We start from the raw sequence: 20265 nt of genomic DNA, 5'->3' as shown, positions 1-20265 counted from the left end.
ATTTTTGTATTTTGACTTGAAAATATATCAGGATAAAAGGATTTATATTGCGTCTTACCTAGAACTTTTTAGTGCTGAGATTGGTTTCAAATTTGTATTATTTTACTAAACCATTCAAGGTGGGACATTAATATACTTGATTCTTTAAGTGCTATTTTATTTATGGTGAAAATGGATTTGAAGAAAGATGTGAGTGCAAATGAATTATGTGTTAATAGATCAGAATCCATGTCGGAAAAATCAAGCGAAAATTCAAGACCTGCTAGAGGAGTTCTTTCTATCAGCAGCATCATGGACCACCAGACTCATTTAGGTCAGTTATAAAATAGTTGTTCAATTAAATAATAATATACTTGAATTAAACTGTAACGCCATGATCAATAATGAGGAAGATCGGTGATTTATTGCAAAAAAGCACTGAAATTTGCTCGAAAAATATTATGTCTAGAATTTAGAATTGAATTCTGGATTAAATGGTAATTTGAAATAGGTTCAAAAGTTCAAAATATATAGCAAATTTGTGTTTCTAATAAAAAATACTATATAATTTTTCATTTGACATTTATGAAATTCTTTCTTATTCATATGAAACTTAGTCCACTCTATCAAAAATTTGCAAAATTTAATACGACAAAGACTATGAAAATTTTATACATCCTATGCATATTTGTAGATTATATTATATTTTTAGAGAATTGCATTTACAATAACATATCGAAATTATATCAAGGATAGTCACAAAATTACCGAACCAATTTTTATTATAATTTAAAAAAATATTTCCAGCCTTATTGAATAGATAAAACCGTAAGAATTTTCATATGATTTGAGACAATAAGTAACTTTTTAAAGGTCAACTCCTTGATTCTACTTATTTTTTTTCATACAATTAATGAATATTCCCTATTATTTCAAAAAAAGATTTCAGATGCATTTCAGAATGTTTGTTATTAGAGTAAATATTATACTTGATTTGTATTATACGATTAATAGAAAGTGAAATGCTACCCAGAATAATAGCCATTATCAAAAATTGAATATTTTCGTAGTACGTCACTATTTGACATATTCAAAAATTCCACTACATTATGTCAAAGTGGTATTAAAATTTATTAATTATGTCAAAGTGGTATTAAAATTTGTTTATTTAAAAATTACTATAAATTATTTATAATGTATAGATTACCATGCTTGATATTTTTATCGCGTATTTATTATTAAAAAGCTTAAAAAAGTGTCTCCGTTTCGAATTTAAAATGGGTTCTATGTTGGCAAGTTTGGCGCATGATAAAGAACCACCCTACGAAGCTTTGCAAAATTTAGAACAAAGAATAATTGCTACAGAAGAAATAATGAGAGATTCTCAAATCCGTTACCAGAAAATCCTTCAAAATCTGATGATAATGTCCTTTTTGTTTTATCTGATATCATGTTTAGCGATTTATGTCTACTTCTCGCCTAAATCTTGGCTGGAATTTTCCTTCTACGTTTGTCCTTTGATGGTGGCGTGTCCTATGGGGATGACAATTGCGAAAAAAGTAGTCACTTTGTATTATAATATAAAGTGGAATAGTTATTCAAGGGTAATGGATGATCTGTTGCAGCAGAAAAAGCTGATTCTGGAAGAAGTTATGGAGAAAGAAAACTATAGAACCGGTAATTACTTTGAGTTAGATCAGTTTTAATTACGAAATTGTAATACTGGAGAGTTTCAGTGAAAATAGAAATGCTTTGATAAAGAGGTGAATGAACCTTGCTAAGTACCTATTGGTCAACGTGCTTTGGATAAATACTGAATACAAATATAAAAAATATCAAAAATCAATCAAAATTTAGTGATATTAAACATAAAAGATAAAAATAAATAAAAAATGTAGTATCAGTCTAAATGAAAATAAGTAATCTGAATGAAATGTAACATTGGTCCATAAGACCAAAATAAAGTATGAATTATGTAGTATCAGTAAGAATAATCCATCCGTTTTCTATCTATATAATGAACATATAAATATTTTCCCCAGCAAAAGATCTACTCGAACGTTTTAGTTCTGGGCCTTTGACAAAAAGTTTGGCCGGCCAATCGGTCCAGTCAATCAGAAGTATGAGTTCCACGTGCGCAAAAGAAGTCGAACTGTCCTCGGTTTCAGCTCATAGTCTGGTGAGACTTCATATAATAATAATAATTCAAAAAATATTACATAAAATCAACAAGAAAAAATATAGATCATTTTGAATATTGATCTACTTAATATTTCACACACCAGTTTTCTTACAATTCTAATTATGGTGGCCAGTTTGGGCACCAAAACTATCATCATGCTAAGTTTCATTGAAATCACAGACGAGCAGCGTAGGGGTAATATTTTTAGTAGCTACATAAATTAAATGAAAAGCAATATTAATGAGATCGTGCAAAGTAATATTTCTGTCCAGTTTTAATGAATATACTACACTACTCATACTTCTAGAAATTCTTTGAAGCTAATTGATAAATAAAAGTTTTATAAAAATAAAAATTTTATATATCTGTTGTCAATAGTTCTTCTATTGAACTGGGAATTAAATGAATTAAGTCATTAACATGCTCAGCGTTTGTGATTGAACTTCTAACATTTATTTGTTTGGCAAATGTAAAATTAAACTTCCATCATAATCAGGGTCGTCGTACAAGTTCGAAACCCCTGAACGAAAAAACTCCTGAAATAGTACCATCCAGATTGCTTCCTCGTCCAATATTATCATCACATGGTACATTTTTAGACAGATTAGTAGATTTTATTGCAAAAGACGGAGCTTCAAATCGTTTCGCCATGATTTGCCCACTTTGCCATAATCACAATGGCATGGCGCTACAGGAGGAATTTGAATATCTTTCTTACAGGTGGGATTGATTAATGTAAATATATTTTATGCAAAGATCTCTTTTGTGAATGTAAGAACTTGAGCCTATTTTCTGAAAGTATTTTCTAAAAAACATTATTTACACCCTTTATACGCAGAACGAAATAATATAGCTCTCAATTAGGTAGTAAAAGCGTTTGAAAATGCTATAATAATATATCAATAAAATAAAATCTGACTTTAAATTAATGAACAAAATATTTATTTGTAAATAATATGGATAAAAGAAATACATAAAATTTTAAATTAACTCAATATTATTATTAATAGCTTTCAAAATTGTATGTTCTTCAGTAAATAGATAATAACTACCAATATTTTAAAAAAGAAATATTATATTTTGTAATTCTATATAACGCTGTTAAATACCAAATATTGAAATTAAACTTGGTTAAATAATAATTATTATTCTAATTTTTGCACTGAGCAGGTGTGCATTTTGCGGTGCTTTTAATCAAGCGAAAAAAACAAAACCAACGGCCCCTGGTTTGGGGTCCTCGGACCTCCAAAATTATTATCCGGTTCCGGAAAGCAGCAAGGCTATATGCGGAAAAATGAATACACCAACACAATTAACACCGCATCAAGATTAATATTCATTGTTAGATATAAAAAACATAATTTTGAAATAAAAGATCTATTTCACAAGGCATTGGTTGAATATTGGTCAAGGATTTTTTTTCCATTAATTAGATTAAAAAAACAAGGATATTCGTTTATTTAGAGCTCCATTTTATTAAGTCAAAACCGGGGCGGCGATTTTAGTTATATTTTTACGGAACGTGGGGCGAGGACTTTAAAATAATAAATGCTATTTAAGGGCACAATAAAAAATAGTGTTTTATATGAATAATTTTTTTTAAGTCAGAGTCGCGGATTTTTGGTAAAGTTATTATTATCGATTATATGTAATACTTTTTATCTATAATTTATCAATTAATTTTTGAAAAAAAAAACCATGACAGTTCCGGAAAAAAAACTAACTCCGGGACAAATATGGCTTTTAGAAAAACCCGGGACACAAGATGGAAATCTGGGACTGTCCCGGCCAATCCAGGAAGAATAATCACTTTAATTTATTGCTTTCTTTAGCTGGCAGATAATGCAAAACTATGGAATCAATCCTTATTTGATACTAAAACATCTTTGTGTTATTTATATTCTAATTGTTTCTAATTGTTTTTTGCGATTAGTATAACCCATCCTGCGCAAAGTTGGAAATAAAAATATAACAAATATACATTAATATACAAAGCAAGATGAACGTTTTTACCATAATCCATTACTATTAAGTTTGGCCCTAAAAAATTAAATTTTTCAAATATGAACATAATATCACAGAAACGCATTTGTGCATTTTTTAAATTGTTTACATCGATACTTCGACAAGAGCTCAACAGAATCAAATAATTTGGCGTCCGATTGGTCGTGTCATAAATTCTAATCAACGGCCAGATGATGATTGCCGGCGCAAAATTATTTTATATCCATTCGAAGACTCCGAAGGCATCGAGGCGGCTCGGACTTCAAGAGGAATCGCAACGAGAGATTTGAACGATGCGACAGGGGGCGCCTTTGAGTTATGGTAAACGTTTGTTTAGTTTTATAATTGGGCGGCGGCGTCTCTTGGCCACGGACTTTTGAAATATTATACGCTGCTCCAAAGAAAATGTTGATTTTAAGCTTATTGTATCAGAGACATGGGCTTTTCAATAAACGAAGAAGTAAATAGTAGTCAGAGTTCAAGAGTTATATGAACTGTTGTGTTGTGATGATATTTCGTATTATACATAGCTTTTTAGAAGGGTATCATATAGTTGGACTAACTATATTTGATATATTATGATTATTAGATTTCTCTAATACTAAGAGGTAAAGAGCTATTATCAATGGGAAACATAATTCCATATATAAAATTTCTTGTTAAAACAAATATCACTGTACGAAGTAGGTGACGAACCTGGAAATATCTCAATGGAAGGTTTAAAATTCAATACAAAGTTAAACAATAAAAGGAATAGGTATTGCATAGAAGGAAACCTTCGAATGATAGTAGTATTTGGAAAACAAAAATTGCTGTATGGTTGTAAGTTTTCTCCTAATAAGAATTATTCAGAAGAATAGGGTAGAAGTAAAATGTGAACGATATTTGGATTTTAAATAAACTATGACATTGCTACTGCAAAAGAAACAATGAGCATATTGATTTAAAACCTCGGATCAGTAATTTTGATATATACGTACCTACTAAAGATTCACCAATATTGAGTCAAAATAAAGAAATATATTTTAGAAAAAAATTGTAGAACACACATTAAAAAAAAACGTTGAGGCATATGTTAATATTATTTTTGTTCTTACCTCTATTTAATTAGACAAAGGGTTCGTGTGAAATCTAGTTAATATGAATTCTATGTCCAGCATCTCGTTTATCTGTTAGTTTCATCCTAATAAGAATAATTCAGAAGAATAGGCTAATAGTAAAAGGTGAACGATATTTGGATTATAAATTATGATATTGCTACGGCAAAAGTAATAATGAGCATATTGATTCAAAACCTCGGATCAGAAATTTTGATATATATACGTACCTACTAAAGATTCACCAATACTGAGTCAAAATAAAAAAATATATTTTAGAAAAAAATTGTAGACCACACATTCAAAAAAAAAAAACGTTGAGGCATATGTTAATTTTATTTTTGTTTTTACCTACATTTAATTAGGCAAAGGGTTCGTGTGAAATCTAGTTAATATGAATTCTATGTCCAATATCTAGTTTATGTGTTCCAAATACTACATCCTTAAAGAGATGTAAATCTAAAAATATATTTGTGTTTAATTAAGAAAATTAAAAAAAATAATTAATAAAAAAAAACAAAAAAAAATAAGAAAATTGATGAAGAAATCAAATTTAAGCGCAATTTGTTTGAATTTATAGAGAAAGTACTAAAACAAAAACTAAACTTTACGAGACTTAATCGTTAAGAAAAAATATGGGGAATTAAAAGTTACATCATGGAACTTGAAAGAATGATATCTGAAAAATGAAAACCAGTGTATTAATATGAACTATGATCAAGAGAGAAATTTCTGTAGAACCGTATCGTCCTCCCAGCAATAATAATTGAAAGTGTGTAAGTTTTTGATTTTGAAAAAAAAAGCGCAATAACGCTAAATCAACATGTATCCATTTTAACAGAAGGGTACAAATTTAGTCAGTTTCTTGCTTAATATTATAACAAGGGTGTTGATAAGTGGTTAGAGCGACGAAATTTGAATCAGAGGTCCCAGAATAATACACGCATTAACAAGTATGATGTCAAGAAGTAGTAACACTGGCTTTTACTTGAAAATATAGATATCAAGATGTTGGCAAGTGAAAATAACTTTTGTAATAATAAATTACGCAACCACTGTTTTGGTTGCCATCTATAAAAAATCGATGTAGTAATTAATAATTCATGGAAACTTGAAGTTTTTTAATTGCTGCCCAGTTATAATAATAATAATAATAATAATAAACATGTTTTAGAGTACTTTACTATTTAAAGCAAACGGCCCAAAATCCATTACCAAGGATAAGGCGCTGCATCTCCAGCCTGGTTTGCAATCTTTCTATCGCGAGGAGCCCTCGGGTGGTTGTTGTAATCCAATATAACAAACAGATTGAAATATTATTTTCGCTTAATTACAAATATTGTCCGATGGATTCAAAATGGCCGCCTTTGTGTGTCGGAAGGCGGTCCTAATGATCGTAATGAGTCTTTTGCAACGTGATCGACTCAGCACCGATTGCCTGATTGTCCGCCAGATCGGTGAACAATTAATTACAGACACCCGAGAAGAATAAATGACTTTGATAATATTTAATATTATTTTATCATTAGAATAATTGAATTATTATTAGTTTGTTAAATTGCTCCAGAACATGCTTTCAAAGTTCAGCCTTTTGAATTGGTAATGGATTGATTATGGTCTTACAGTACCTACTCGTAATATTAAAAAGCACAAAAGTTAGTTTACCAGCGTTGCGTTGAAATTTAATAAGATGAAGGATGATGAGCAAAAAATTGATAAATTTTCGATCACCTTTTAATATTAGCCAATTTTTCTGAACTATTCTTATTAGGATGAAACTAACAACCACATAGCAACTATTGTTTTCCCAACACTTGAATTTGAGAAATTATGTGACAAACTCAAAGACCTTATAATATATTGTATATACACATGTGTATGTATGTATGTATATATACATGTGTATACACATGTATACAATATACATACATATATATTATGGTCTATGGACAAATTACATAATTCTATATTTCTTAAATTTGTTTATTTTCTAATTCTTATTAAAGTATTGTAATCATTAATCAATAGTAATGATAATATAGTTTATACATATGTATATAATCCAATTTTATTACCTGAAATTCCAACTAGACATTACTCCTGAAAACTATTATAATATAATCTATATTATAGGAGTAGCAACTTTTTAATACAAATTCGATATTGCTTGTTACAAATATTAATATTTCTCACCTAAGGGCATCATTTATAAAAAAAACTGTCTTGCATGTACAATTACCAATTACCTAAATAAATTATAGACTTGTCATCAAGGTCTCCAGCGCAATTTGAAATAAATTGACATAATTTGTTGGACAAAAAACATCAAAAAATATATTTAAATGTGTCACAAAATTACGCATAGGTCGCAGTGTATAATTATATATTTCTGACTAATTATAGAGATGTCTACAACAATTGCGTGATTATTAAAACTTGTCCTATAATTAAAGTAAATTATTTTGTCAAAGAGAAATTTATTTACGTAATACAGATTAATTATTGACTATTTTAATAATGCTTGAAATCTAATATATATTTTTTATTTGGTTGATATTGTAAATTTTTAAAAGTTTACGATTTAAAATATTCATAAATTAGCTTTAGTATTTTTATTCATTTAATGATGACATCTATTAACTTGATTAGCACACATGTGGCATTTTTAAAATCATATAAAACTCACAATGCAAAATAAATTTCTTTAACTTGGTAGTTTTTTTAAAATTCAGCTTACATTACTTATTATAAATTATTTTCCACCTACAAACGATAATAATGCAAGTAGTTTTCAGAAAGCGTTTGAATTTATAAACTTCTAAGAAATCGTAATCAACATTAAATACAAATTGTAGTGTAAAGCTTATCACTTCATATAATCCAGAATAGAAATAGAGTTATTACGAATGTAAGTTGAAGAAAATTCTATAAAAATGCATACTTATCAATTTTTATGATCTTATTTGAATGCTTTTATACAGCAAACATATGGTTGAATAATTTACTTGAACAAACAATTGACAATATGAATGCAATTATTAACTGCTATACTACAAAGTCACTAATAATTTTTCAAGTTTAAATGATACGGATTTAGTTAAATTAAAATTCTTCTTTGCAAGGCACCTTAAAAATTTATGACTCATTTTTATTACTTGCTAATCAGTAGATTTTGGTGTCTAGTTCAAAGGCGTACTTAAGAAATATATTTTTATTATTAATTAAAATTTATATTTTCACTATTCATAAGATTAAAATCTTATGATTGCACTGAACAAATATTGAAATTTGTGGTTAAAATATTGGTACTGTTTTATCAAGGAACAAAATTAATTTTATTTCCAAGATTAAGAAATGTTTCAACAATTGTGGAGTATAAGCAGCAAAAAACTTTATTTCTTGCAGCAGTCGATTATTTAATAAAAATGTTGTTTGAGAAACTTTATGGTTTTATGTGTGTCTGTAATTAAAAACATACAAGGGTATTTCGGATGCGGTTGAAAATTTATTGTATTTGATTATGTGTTTAAACAACCAATTTTAAGATATAAGAAAGTATTAAAAGCTAATCTATAAACTTCATCGAGGGGTACAATTTTTTAATGATAATAGTCTGTAAACATAAAGCATGTATGTAATACATACCTAAAAAAATATATGTGTGTGTGTATATGTGATTTCGGGCGCATAGATAAACCGATTTGAAAAATTCAAAAAGCAATCGATTCCTATTGATAGGAAGATGTACTGATTAGTTTTTCGCAAAAGCAGAACTAGCGACTTCGGATATATGGAGCAAAAAGTGCTAAAAGTGTCAGTTTTTAAGAGAATGGATCAACCGATTTCAATGATCCTAAAAACATTCGATTCGTAATGATGGGAAGAAGTGGGGATTAGATTTTGGCAACTGCAGTTTTAGCCGTTTCCGAGATACAGACCTAATGGGGCAAAAAATGGCTGTTTTTGAAAGAACTATGCATGTAATTTAAATGTTTTAAAAAACTTTCTGCTTTTGTTGATGAAACTATTGTTTTTGGGGAAAGATTTTATTTTAATATAATTTTTCTTGAATATAGAAAAATAATTCGGATTTTAATTTTAATTCTAACTAAAGTTCTAAAGATCACTTATAATACTTTAAATGATTATACTAATCTAAAAATATTTCTCGAATATTTCATTAACGTAAGGGAAGTTCCCTCAATTTGCCTTAAGGCACAATGCCATACGCCACTAGTTTCAATTTTAGTTTTCTACCAAAGTAGTACGTCAATGGTTTTTTAGATAAACATTTGGCTCGTGTGACTTTCATGTGACGCATTCCCAAAAAATGTCACAGATACGACGAGGTACCAGTTATTATTAATTCGCCTTGATAGCCGCGGGCGTTGGGCCTATCGAAGAAATAGACCTCTTCCAGGAACTCCCGGGCCGCAATCATATGATTATGATAATATAGAGTAAATCCAAATTAGGAATAGAATGAATGAGAATGAAACCAGTAGTGTATGGAACTATAATAGTATTATGCTTAAAGGCAAATAACAGAAACTTCTTGTTTGATTTATTTATACTGGTGGGGATTAGCTTGGTAAATAATACTTACGTTAGTAAGAATTATCATGTCACCATAAAAAAGTAAATAAAAACAAGTTTAATTTACGATATATTCTGATCTTGAATTACATATAATATCTCCATTTTTATTGCTAGAGCCACCAAACAATAAATTACATGTTTTTATATAATATTGATATTTTTCATCTATCGATATAATTAAATAAATTTTCATAATTAGATATAATTATATAATAGTATAGACTCATTAAGCATTTACACTCGTTCAGTTATGAATAATATAAGTAGTTTAATTACAGATTTTATGGAAAATAGTACAATATATTATATTCGTATAATTTAAAAATACCAATAAAATCGGAACTTGATTGATTTCTTATTCATCTTTTTATGAATGGCCTTAATAAATTCCAACTAGAATCGCACGCGATCGTCGCTCATAGACAAAATTCTAATTAGATTACATTAAGAATAGATATTAGGTATACAAAAACACATTCGAACAAATCAAAATAGCACCGCGCGGTTTTGATTCGAGTTAATAGTTAATGGACCGAAACCGCAAACCGTAAAGACTATTTTAAAACTGATTCATAGGAATATAAACCGTCCATTAACTCTTTGTAATTTCCTGTTTAAATTATAATTTTTTGATCTGTGATCGATATACGAATAAATTGTCGAGATCCTGTTCTACTGTCTCGATATCATAAATTATTTAGTGATGTTTTCATGAATGAAACCGAGAACTGATATTTTATAAGCTTCTTTTGTATCTCTATTACTATCCATATAATCATACATATTTGATGATATGAATAATTTAAATTTATTTACATGATCATTAATCGTGGACTTATTAAATTGATTCAGAGAAAGTTGAATAAACTATCCAGACATTCATAATGCTACAATAAAATAAATTATATGGAATAGTTCATAAATTAAAGCTGCGAAACTTTCCGAAATAAATAATGGGTGAATTAAATTAATGAAAGAAAATTTATTTTAAATATTTGTTGTTATATGCTTTGTTGGTATATACCTTTAACTATTATGTTCAAACAATAATAATAAAATTTAATATTATTTAACATTACAATAATCTTCATTTGATATAATTCATAATGAATCTGATATCAGTAATGAATCACTAGTTTTTTATAGTAAAGATCAGCCTGGCCAATTTTTTTGCTATAATTTTTGATGAAGAGTTTATAGTCTAAACAAAAATCCTGAAATATTATAATAATCTGCACCCTTAGGATATACACTGTGCATATTCCGTTCGCCGTTTGGTACCTACTGATTACAGCTGTCGCCTATACTTAATTTAGAAAATAAAAATACAAAAATTACAATTTTAAAATATAAAATTTTGTCCTAAAAAGCCAAATCTGGATTCTTATTGACTGAGTGGATCATCTACACGTATAGAAAGGTACAAGAAAAAATTAATAGGCCTAGTTTAATTATTGTTCTATCTATTTTATTGATATTAAGTATACACTGAATTCATTATCATATTACAACAATGCTTTCCAGACTAATAATAATGTTTATTTCAAATTTATTGTTTACTGAACAAAGCAAAAAAATGTACCTCCAATTAGTCAAGAACAACAAATAAAATTGAATTCCATAAAAATGAACTAAAGAAATCGAAGAAACATTTAACACGGCTCATAATTAATAAAAACTCATAAAAGGAACTGACAGGGTCTGATTAAAATTATGCAAAAAGCTTCGTAATTAATGATAGTAAAATTAATGATATGCAGGCACAGAGTAATTGGATAAAAACGATTTGGTGAACTAAAATAATTAATAACAAATGAACTGAATCCAGTTGGAAATCTCTCATTGCTTCCCATGATATTATCGTAAACGAATTAATAAAATGAGGAACGGCGCTGAGAGGATCGGATAGGTGATGGATATCATTTTATATTTCGATTATTAATTATTTAAATAGAATATAAAAATATAATTCTGGTTGCCTCAAGTTCCGTACCACTATCTGTCCCTGTTGATTGTACAGGGATAGTTTCAGATCTAACAAATTGACTAATTCAGAAATTGATGAACAAGATGATATCCTATTTGCATAAGACGATAAAATAGTACGCAAGTTTTTTTTGAATGGTTTTGAATTATTCAGAACTTAGGAGGTCCTATAAGCTGTTGTGCTAATTTGACTTCATACATCGGTTTTACCCCAAACAGTTGTCTCAACGTAATTTGATGAATATTTTATTGATGCAGCAAAGTCGTATAAGGGCTATTTTCATTGCTGGACATCAGGGCGAAATCGAACCCGGGACCTCTGAAGCAAGTCCTACGTCTCCTTGCTCTAGCCACTTACCCTCGCAAGTAACATGAACTTTATTATTTAAAGATATCGAATGAAAACAGCTGTACATTCGAATGAAAACATCTATGAATCCTTTAAGTTAAAAAATTTCCATAAAATTGAACTATTCTATGAAGCCTTATATAAGACGCACAATTATTTATCTTTCCTAAGTACTTTCAGTAATTTAAATATACTTTTAAAACATCTGTTAATATAACAATTACCAAACTGAATTACAATGAATCATGAATAATTACAAGTTGTCTCATTTTATGCCTTTTGGCAATGTGCTTACGATGATAATCAAACTGTGTGGCATGCAAATTTCACATGGCGGCAAAACGCCTGCAAATTCTGCGCTCACGTTAATGATTTCTGTACACGATTGATGTCTTTCAGAAGAGCAAAGAATATAATTTGAAAATAAATGAACAATGTATAATTAGTGACTCGTTAATTATGATAATTTATTCGTTGATTTGTTCTTGGCTTTGTCATATATCATCATTTCGAACGTCCGAAACCATTGGCTCGTCAGATATTGACTGCAGTTGTGCAAATTTATTATATATTATTTAGTATTATTTATTATTATTATGAAATAATACAGTACATACCAAAGTCGGAAAATGCACGAGTGTTTAAATTTTTTTTATAGTTTTTCTCATTGCGCCAGATGTCAGTCATCTGGATTCTTCTTCCAATTATTCTCTATTGAAATGTGCTCACATAATTAAAATTTTCTAAATTTTAGGAGTTTACTAATGACGAAAAATAACAATAAAAGGCTTCTGTATAAAATTTCCGAGATGTGACGATCATTATAATCATTAGGCAACTAGAAGAATTGTGTTTTACCAAATGAGAATTTAAACGTTGCCTTGTTACAAAAATTTAATTGTTTCAGTAGACAATTTATAATTAATTACACTACGAATCCTAATATGAAAACATTAAAAATATATCAATTCTTAAATTTCATTCACTAAACAATGAATATTAAACTACAACTTTCAAATTATAATTATTCCAGAATGATGTAAAACAATAACACTCATTTGCTGATTTAGAATTTTGTATCATTATTTTAAGGCAGGAAGATAGAAATCTCATGACAGTAGTTTGTTTAGCGTTTGTTTTATTTTAAAACGATTAAAAATCTATTAAATGGTATTTAACGATTTTAATTTCTTTGTCATGTGTTTTAGAATATACTTAAAATAGGCAGCTGTCGTTTGAAAGAAAATTATGTTAGATGTAATAAGGCTTGCTTTTGCAGCATATTTAAAAAACAATTTACTGGATTACTCGTACATTTAGATATAATTGTATTTAAAAAGCACACAGGGAGCGTAGCTAATAAACTAAGTTGCTAAAATACTATTGAGTATTTTATTATTATTGTAACTTCACCAATTTGCAAAATTTCATTCGATTTTTGATAAAACTATTGTAACAAGTGCATGTATTATTAAGACGATAACGATTTTATCTCTATTGATTTCATACCAATTTTTTTTCAACTCCAGTTTTGTAAAACGTCCCTCACATATGCATTTAACATGTATATGCTGGATAAATTAAAAATACCATGGAATTATTACCTTTATTGGTGTGAGCACTGTTGTTTAGTTTACGAAACCTCAATATAATTTTTAAATATACGTCATTTAATTGTTTAATATGATGGTAATTTTAAATTAAATTAATTTTTTTCATGAGAACTTACACCTGGGTGAGGTAAAAAAGACAAACTGAATTTTACCCTGGCAAAGATGTGAACAATAAACCGTAGAAAATAACTTATATCACAAATTTATTGATAAATTTTGTATTACGAAAAAATTGAAATTTCTATATTGTGAGAAATTATCATGAACAACCAATTTAGCACTTTGTCATATCGATTGAAGTGCAACACCTACTGATCATACGTTAATACTTGATCGATAACATCACTATCTATTAATAATGTTCAGTAAATGGACCTAAAGATCAGAATTCTACGAAAATAATTAAATTTGGTTATAATATGCTATATATACCTACATATGTACATACATAAGCAACAATATATTTGATGGACAACTTTCGAAACGAGAATCTTCCAAAATTGAAAAATCCTCCAACTAATTACATCTCATTATGAGAAATTGACATAAAAAATCAATTTCTTATTTAAGCAAAGATTGATTGCCATATAAATTGAAAATACCAATACGAATTAAAAAAAATATCAATACATGTCAAACGCAATACTGTGTCGATTAATAAGGGGCCAGCGTGAGATCCCATCGGGCAAAAGAGGTTTCGTCGTCTCCCACAACCGAACATTACATACATATTTCTATTAAAATGCAAATTCGTAATGAGCAACTCGCCGGGCACCAAATATAGTGTAAACAGACGGACGTTCTAATAATAAGGCGATTCCTCATCGGCCACCAATGAGTTGTTAATCAGCCAAATTACCTACAGCGTACAATGAGAATCACTTAGCATATTATAATAATCGTCCGTCCGAGGAGTCGAGACCTCAAAGAAACAATAAATCTAGCAGCGGTGCCCCCTTAACGAGTGTTTACATTAATAAATATTATTTAATTTATTATCTGCGCGCACGGAGTGAGGTCTCGGCATATGGTTAGATGAGAACGATGGTTCTTCTTAGCATTTTTCTGGCCACTATCCTCCAGGTACATGTGCAGACGAAGACGCGCGTTTCGGTTCGTGATTGATTGCAGTGGAATCGCCGGGAAGTTTTCGAAATGATCAGAATTGAGGTGACTTTCGAGATATCATATATTAATTATAAGTACATATTTCGCAGGTATCGTCCAGGAAGAACCAGTAAATTGATAACGCAAAAATCCATGTTGTTAAGTAATCGCGCATTAATTTTTTTATATTAAATTTAATTTATTTTTTTGTTATAAAATACAAGATAAAAAAAAGTTTTCTGCATTTTTTCCTTATTGTTTCAAACATGATCACCAGTAGACCCACTTGGCTAAACACAAAGAGTTTTATAGAATTTGAATAGCAATTTAGTAAGTGACACACACGTATAGAATATATATATATATATAATAATATTAGGGTGGTCCTTAATATGGAAATTTTCGAATTTTCTTGTTCCCAAGGGCTCAAATGGTTCCAAATAGATAAAAAACTATTCTCTGAAAGTTTTAGCTCTTAATATTAACTTTTAGATAGCGCGCAATTCAATCAAACTTTGTATGGAAATAACGTGGAAAAAAATTGAAAAATAAAAAAAAAAATGTTTTAGGTATAACTTAGCGACAAATGAATGAGTTTTATTCATTCATTTGTTTGCTAAATTACATCTAAAAACATTTATAAAATATTTGAAAATTTTTCCATGCTATTTCCATACAAAACTTTGATTGAATTGCGCTCTATCTAAACGTTAATAATTAAGAGCTATTAAATTAAGAGCTAAAACTTTCAGAGAATAGTTTTTTTATCTATTTGGAACCAATAGAGCAAGGAAATTCGAAAATGACCATTTTAAGAACCACCCTTATATATATATATATATATATATATATATATATATATATATATATATATATTCATATTATTATTTAGTTGGTTCCTTTCACCTCAAGAATTAATAAAAAAAATTTACATTTACAATACCTGAAATTAACAATACATAAATCTGTATTAGTACAGTTATGTTATAGTACAATTCAATAACGTAGACTTAAATATTATAATGAAAATTACTAAAGTAATCAACAGTACCCACAACCAAAAAAGCGAAAAAATTCACTTTATGCCATTTCTCTCCCAATAGCGACGTCGTAAAATTTTTTCTCTCTACTTTCAAATATTGTTGTTCAAAAATTCTTAACTTTGCTCGTTTTTTTGAGATATCGATGGTGGACCTTTATACCAGCGGACCTTTAAGTCCGCTTTAACCCTACTGGTAGTTATTAATTCTGATATAAATTTAATACTATTCAAATGTTTTAAAACAGGTTTAAACACTCGTGATATACAGATCTTAATGATATTTATCTTGCTGTAGTATTAAATCCAAATCGAATTATTTTTACACACGTCATAAAATAGATAAGGCGATAATTGATCACTCTTTATCTGTTTTGTAATTGTTTCCATCAATCCTTTATGGGTTAATTTAAAATTCAAATAACAAACTAACTGGGCAGACGCACAGGCTAATCTTACGCAATAATCATTCGCGAATGGCGAAACGTCCCATGCTCCCATACGCATGTGTGACAGCCCCGAGTGCGAGAGTGGGTCCCTCGCCGGTAACGCAAAACGCCCCGGGGCGATAGATGTGAGACACGGAATCAATTAACAGAACGAGAATTTGACAGACGCAATTAACATTTTAAAACCATTTGTAATCCGGAGTCCGACGGACTGACGGAGGATCCGGGAGGAGAGGTCTTTGTGAATTTCAGAGGACGCTAAAAATTGAACCTGAAGACTTTGTACTAGGGAATGCAATACCGATAGAAAATTTCAATACCGGTATTTTGGTAATTTTTTATTTTAAAACCGGAATACCGGTAAATTACCGGTATTTTTATTATCTTAAACAAACGTAAACAAAATTGAAAGTTACTAATACAAATATAAAAAAAATGTATATACAACCACAACTATATTCAACTAAACAGCAACAACAATAAAATAAAACAATAAGTTTATTTTTTTAAAATAATAATTTAACAAAATTATATCCAATTTAATTAATTCATTATCACTATCGAGTATATTGAGTACTTTTCACCAAAAACAAACTTATGACTAAGAAAGACGAAAATCTCATAAAAAATCATATTACATTATTATAATAAATTGTATTGTCTGTGTCCGATGTGTTAAATTAGCATAATCTACAATATTTTAAAAAAAATTGTTTTCTACACTAATTTAGGATCGGATACTTTATCGAGATAAATAATAAGTTACTATAACTGTTGAGTATTGTTATTATACTTAAAACAATGTGATGCTTCAATAGTATTTTCAAACTTTGAAACGTTTTCGAAAAATCGGGCGGTTTACCGGTAATTCGGTATACCGGTAAACCGGTTTTGTATTCCCTACTTTGTACTAAGGTAGTTCCTAAATTTTTTTATTAAGGTATATATAATACTAATGTAATTTACTTCCACCATAGGATATATATATATATATATTATATATATATATATATATATATATATATATATATATCTTGAGGATTTTTTGTTCGACGTTCAAACATATTGAAATGAATAAAACAGCCAATGCGTCGAATGTAAAGATTTATTTTAATTTTTTATACGTTTCGAGGCTAGATGTGTCTCATCATTCAGCTAAAAAAAATTTCTATTATATATATATATATATATATATATGTTTGTGTGTGTGTGTTCCATGGTTAAAGGTTAAGCGCACTGTCTTGTGTGGACAAGGGCGTGGGATTCAAACGTAGTAGTCATATCAATTTTTACTTGAACATATAAGATCACAAATATGTTTCCAATTTAAAATAGCCCATTTCGGATACTACGGTGTGAAATGGCAATGGGAATTCTCTTAAACTATTCTTCCCTGAGTCGAGTGGAGTTTAACACACGGACTGCCCTAGGGCGGTGCAACCTGTTATTTATATATTTTATTTGCTGAAAATCCGGGGAAAAAATCTTCGTAAATATCAGCATGTGCTAAAATTGAGCTAAACACATTGGCACTCTAGCATTTCTTAAGGTATGGTCATAGACGATTCTCAGTTATACTGAATTATATTTTTTTAGAACATTTTTTTTATTAATTCTTGAGGTGAAAGGAACCAACTAAACCTTCGCCCTGGCAAAGGTGTATATTATTATTATTATTTTTTTTTTATTTCTGTTAATTTTAACAATCAGATTACAATACAATCTATAAGTTAAAAGTTATGGTATTGAAAATCAAAATCAAAAAGAAAAAAAAAAATAGAATAAAGGAAATTAAAGAAAAGAAATAGAATAAATGAATGAATAAATAATAATTAAAATAATAGTATTAATAATAAAACGATAAACAATAATAAATAATAATTAAAAATAACTTGTTTGAAAATTTTCCTGTGCGAAACAGGGAAATTATGTTGTTGACGGTAGATCGCTGGGCCATTTTCTTTTCAGGCGTTTTAAGGTGTATATAATAAAAATAGTAAATGAGAAAGAAAATGTAGTTAAAAAAGCAATTTAACAAAAAAAAAAATTAAATGAATGATATATATATATATATATATAATATATTTATATATAAATCAATATATATATATATCATATATAAATATATATATATATATATATATATATATATAAATCAATTCATTTAATTTTTCTTTTGTAAAATTGCTTTTTTAACTACATTTTCTTTAAATTATATATATATATATATATATATATATATATATAAATGATAAAAATAATGAATAAAAAAAATATATATATATATATATATATATACATATATAAATAATACTACTTACATCTCGTTCTAATATGATAAATGATTACACAGTTCTGGTTTCGAGCAAAACATAACATGTGCTTAATTAACCTGCATCATCGTGATAATAATAATTAACATTATAAATATTCGATTAGTGATTCATTTAGAAATTGAGATTTTATAAACATTGAAGTTGTTAACTATTCTAATTTATGTCTTTTTTCTTATACTTTACTGTTTGCATAACAACTCAAAATTGGCATATCCTTTCGACAACTCGTCCAGATAAGATTTTTACCAAAGTTTGATATTCTTATAAGATCCAAAATATAGAAACTAAGGTTTTAAATATTCATCGACACATATGCATTAAATAAAGAAAATAATTTAGCGGCGTAATATTTTAAATAATTCTATTCAACATGGTGTTATGCTTTTTGATTATATTCATGCATACGGACAATAAATAATTCCTTATTCTATTAACTAAACTGCTCACCAAGTACATGTAATATATTGCTGAGCCTGGCAAGAAATTTGTTCACAGGAATAATTAATACTCATTATTATTACTCACACGAGAGTGTCTACATGCGATCAGTGGCGGCTGTTCAGAACAGACAAGTTGTTTACTAATTTTTTAATAATACGTTTTGAATTTAAAATTAATTTAATATGTAAAAATACATTTAGAGTAATCACTGCGGTGAATGATGAATCTATTCAATTGCTTGAAAATTGATTAAAAAATCAGTTAATGCCTTCTGGTGCTTTTACATTTACAGGTATGGCCTAAGGGATGCTCAACTGATACTCTATATCAGAGGTCGGCAACGCGGCGCCCGCGGGCGACATGGGGCCCCCGATCAACTTTAGATGCGCCCTCGGTTAATGTAAATGTATGATAATCTTAGCATAAATCAATTTCACATAGAGTCTATATACTCCTAAAAATAATATCATACAAATTAAAAAAGGGTTCTTGTGGCTTAGTAAAACTGATGACTTCTAATCAGAATTTCCAAGTCCTATATCCACTTCGGATGACCCGATCTCAAGCAGTAGTGATATTGGTTTTCACTTGAAAATATAGGTAGCAATATGTTTCCAAGAGAATATGTTTCCAATTACCTTTAGGGGCGTTGGTGCAATATCCTAATTAGAAAAGCGACTGTGTCCTTCTAATAAAGCTCAGTAATAAAAATAAAAACTTTCTCATATAGTAAGTGCAATCAATAATTGTCAGTAAAAATATCGTTTTTAGAAATAAGCTTATCGTTTTCAGAAATTAAGCTTATAGAACTTCCAATAGTGCTGATTGCTGCAAAATAAATATGAATCGAAAGTGAACTTGGAAGCTGAAAATTCTTGACCAAACTTAATTGGTTGATTAATTTTTAAGTTTTAATTGATTTACGTGATAGAAAGTTAAAAAAATTCGCCCCTGAATATAATATCTCGACGTAAGATTTTCAGCGAAAATTTACAATGTGCCCGAACGATTCGCATAGTCGACAAACAACTCGTTTTCTTGAATAGTCGAGTGTAATGCTCGAGGAGCACGCACTAATGAACGT

At 28.6% G+C, this 20265-nt stretch overlaps 1 protein-coding gene across 1 annotated transcript; it reads left to right on the top strand.

Moving 5' to 3' along the window:
• Nucleotides 1-1256: 1256 nt before the first annotated feature.
• Nucleotides 1257-3494, top strand: LOC113373562 (endoplasmic reticulum junction formation protein lunapark-like). The gene is made up of 4 exons (XM_026613853.1): nt 1257-1656; nt 2022-2158; nt 2658-2881; nt 3332-3494. The coding sequence occupies exons 1-4, from the start codon at nt 1257-1259 to the stop codon at nt 3492-3494; spliced, it is 924 nt and encodes a 307-aa protein (XP_026469638.1).
• The last annotated feature ends 16771 nt before the right edge of the window (nt 3495-20265 follow it).

This window comes from Ctenocephalides felis, unplaced genomic scaffold (genome assembly GCF_003426905.1).
Source record: "Ctenocephalides felis isolate EL2017-DRISC unplaced genomic scaffold, ASM342690v1 CF-g0.4_SCAFFOLD_01604, whole genome shotgun sequence".
Lineage (NCBI taxonomy): Eukaryota > Metazoa > Arthropoda > Insecta > Siphonaptera > Pulicidae > Ctenocephalides > Ctenocephalides felis.
The sequence above is the reverse complement of the archived record's forward strand: the minus strand, read 5'-3'. Positions and strand labels throughout refer to the sequence as shown.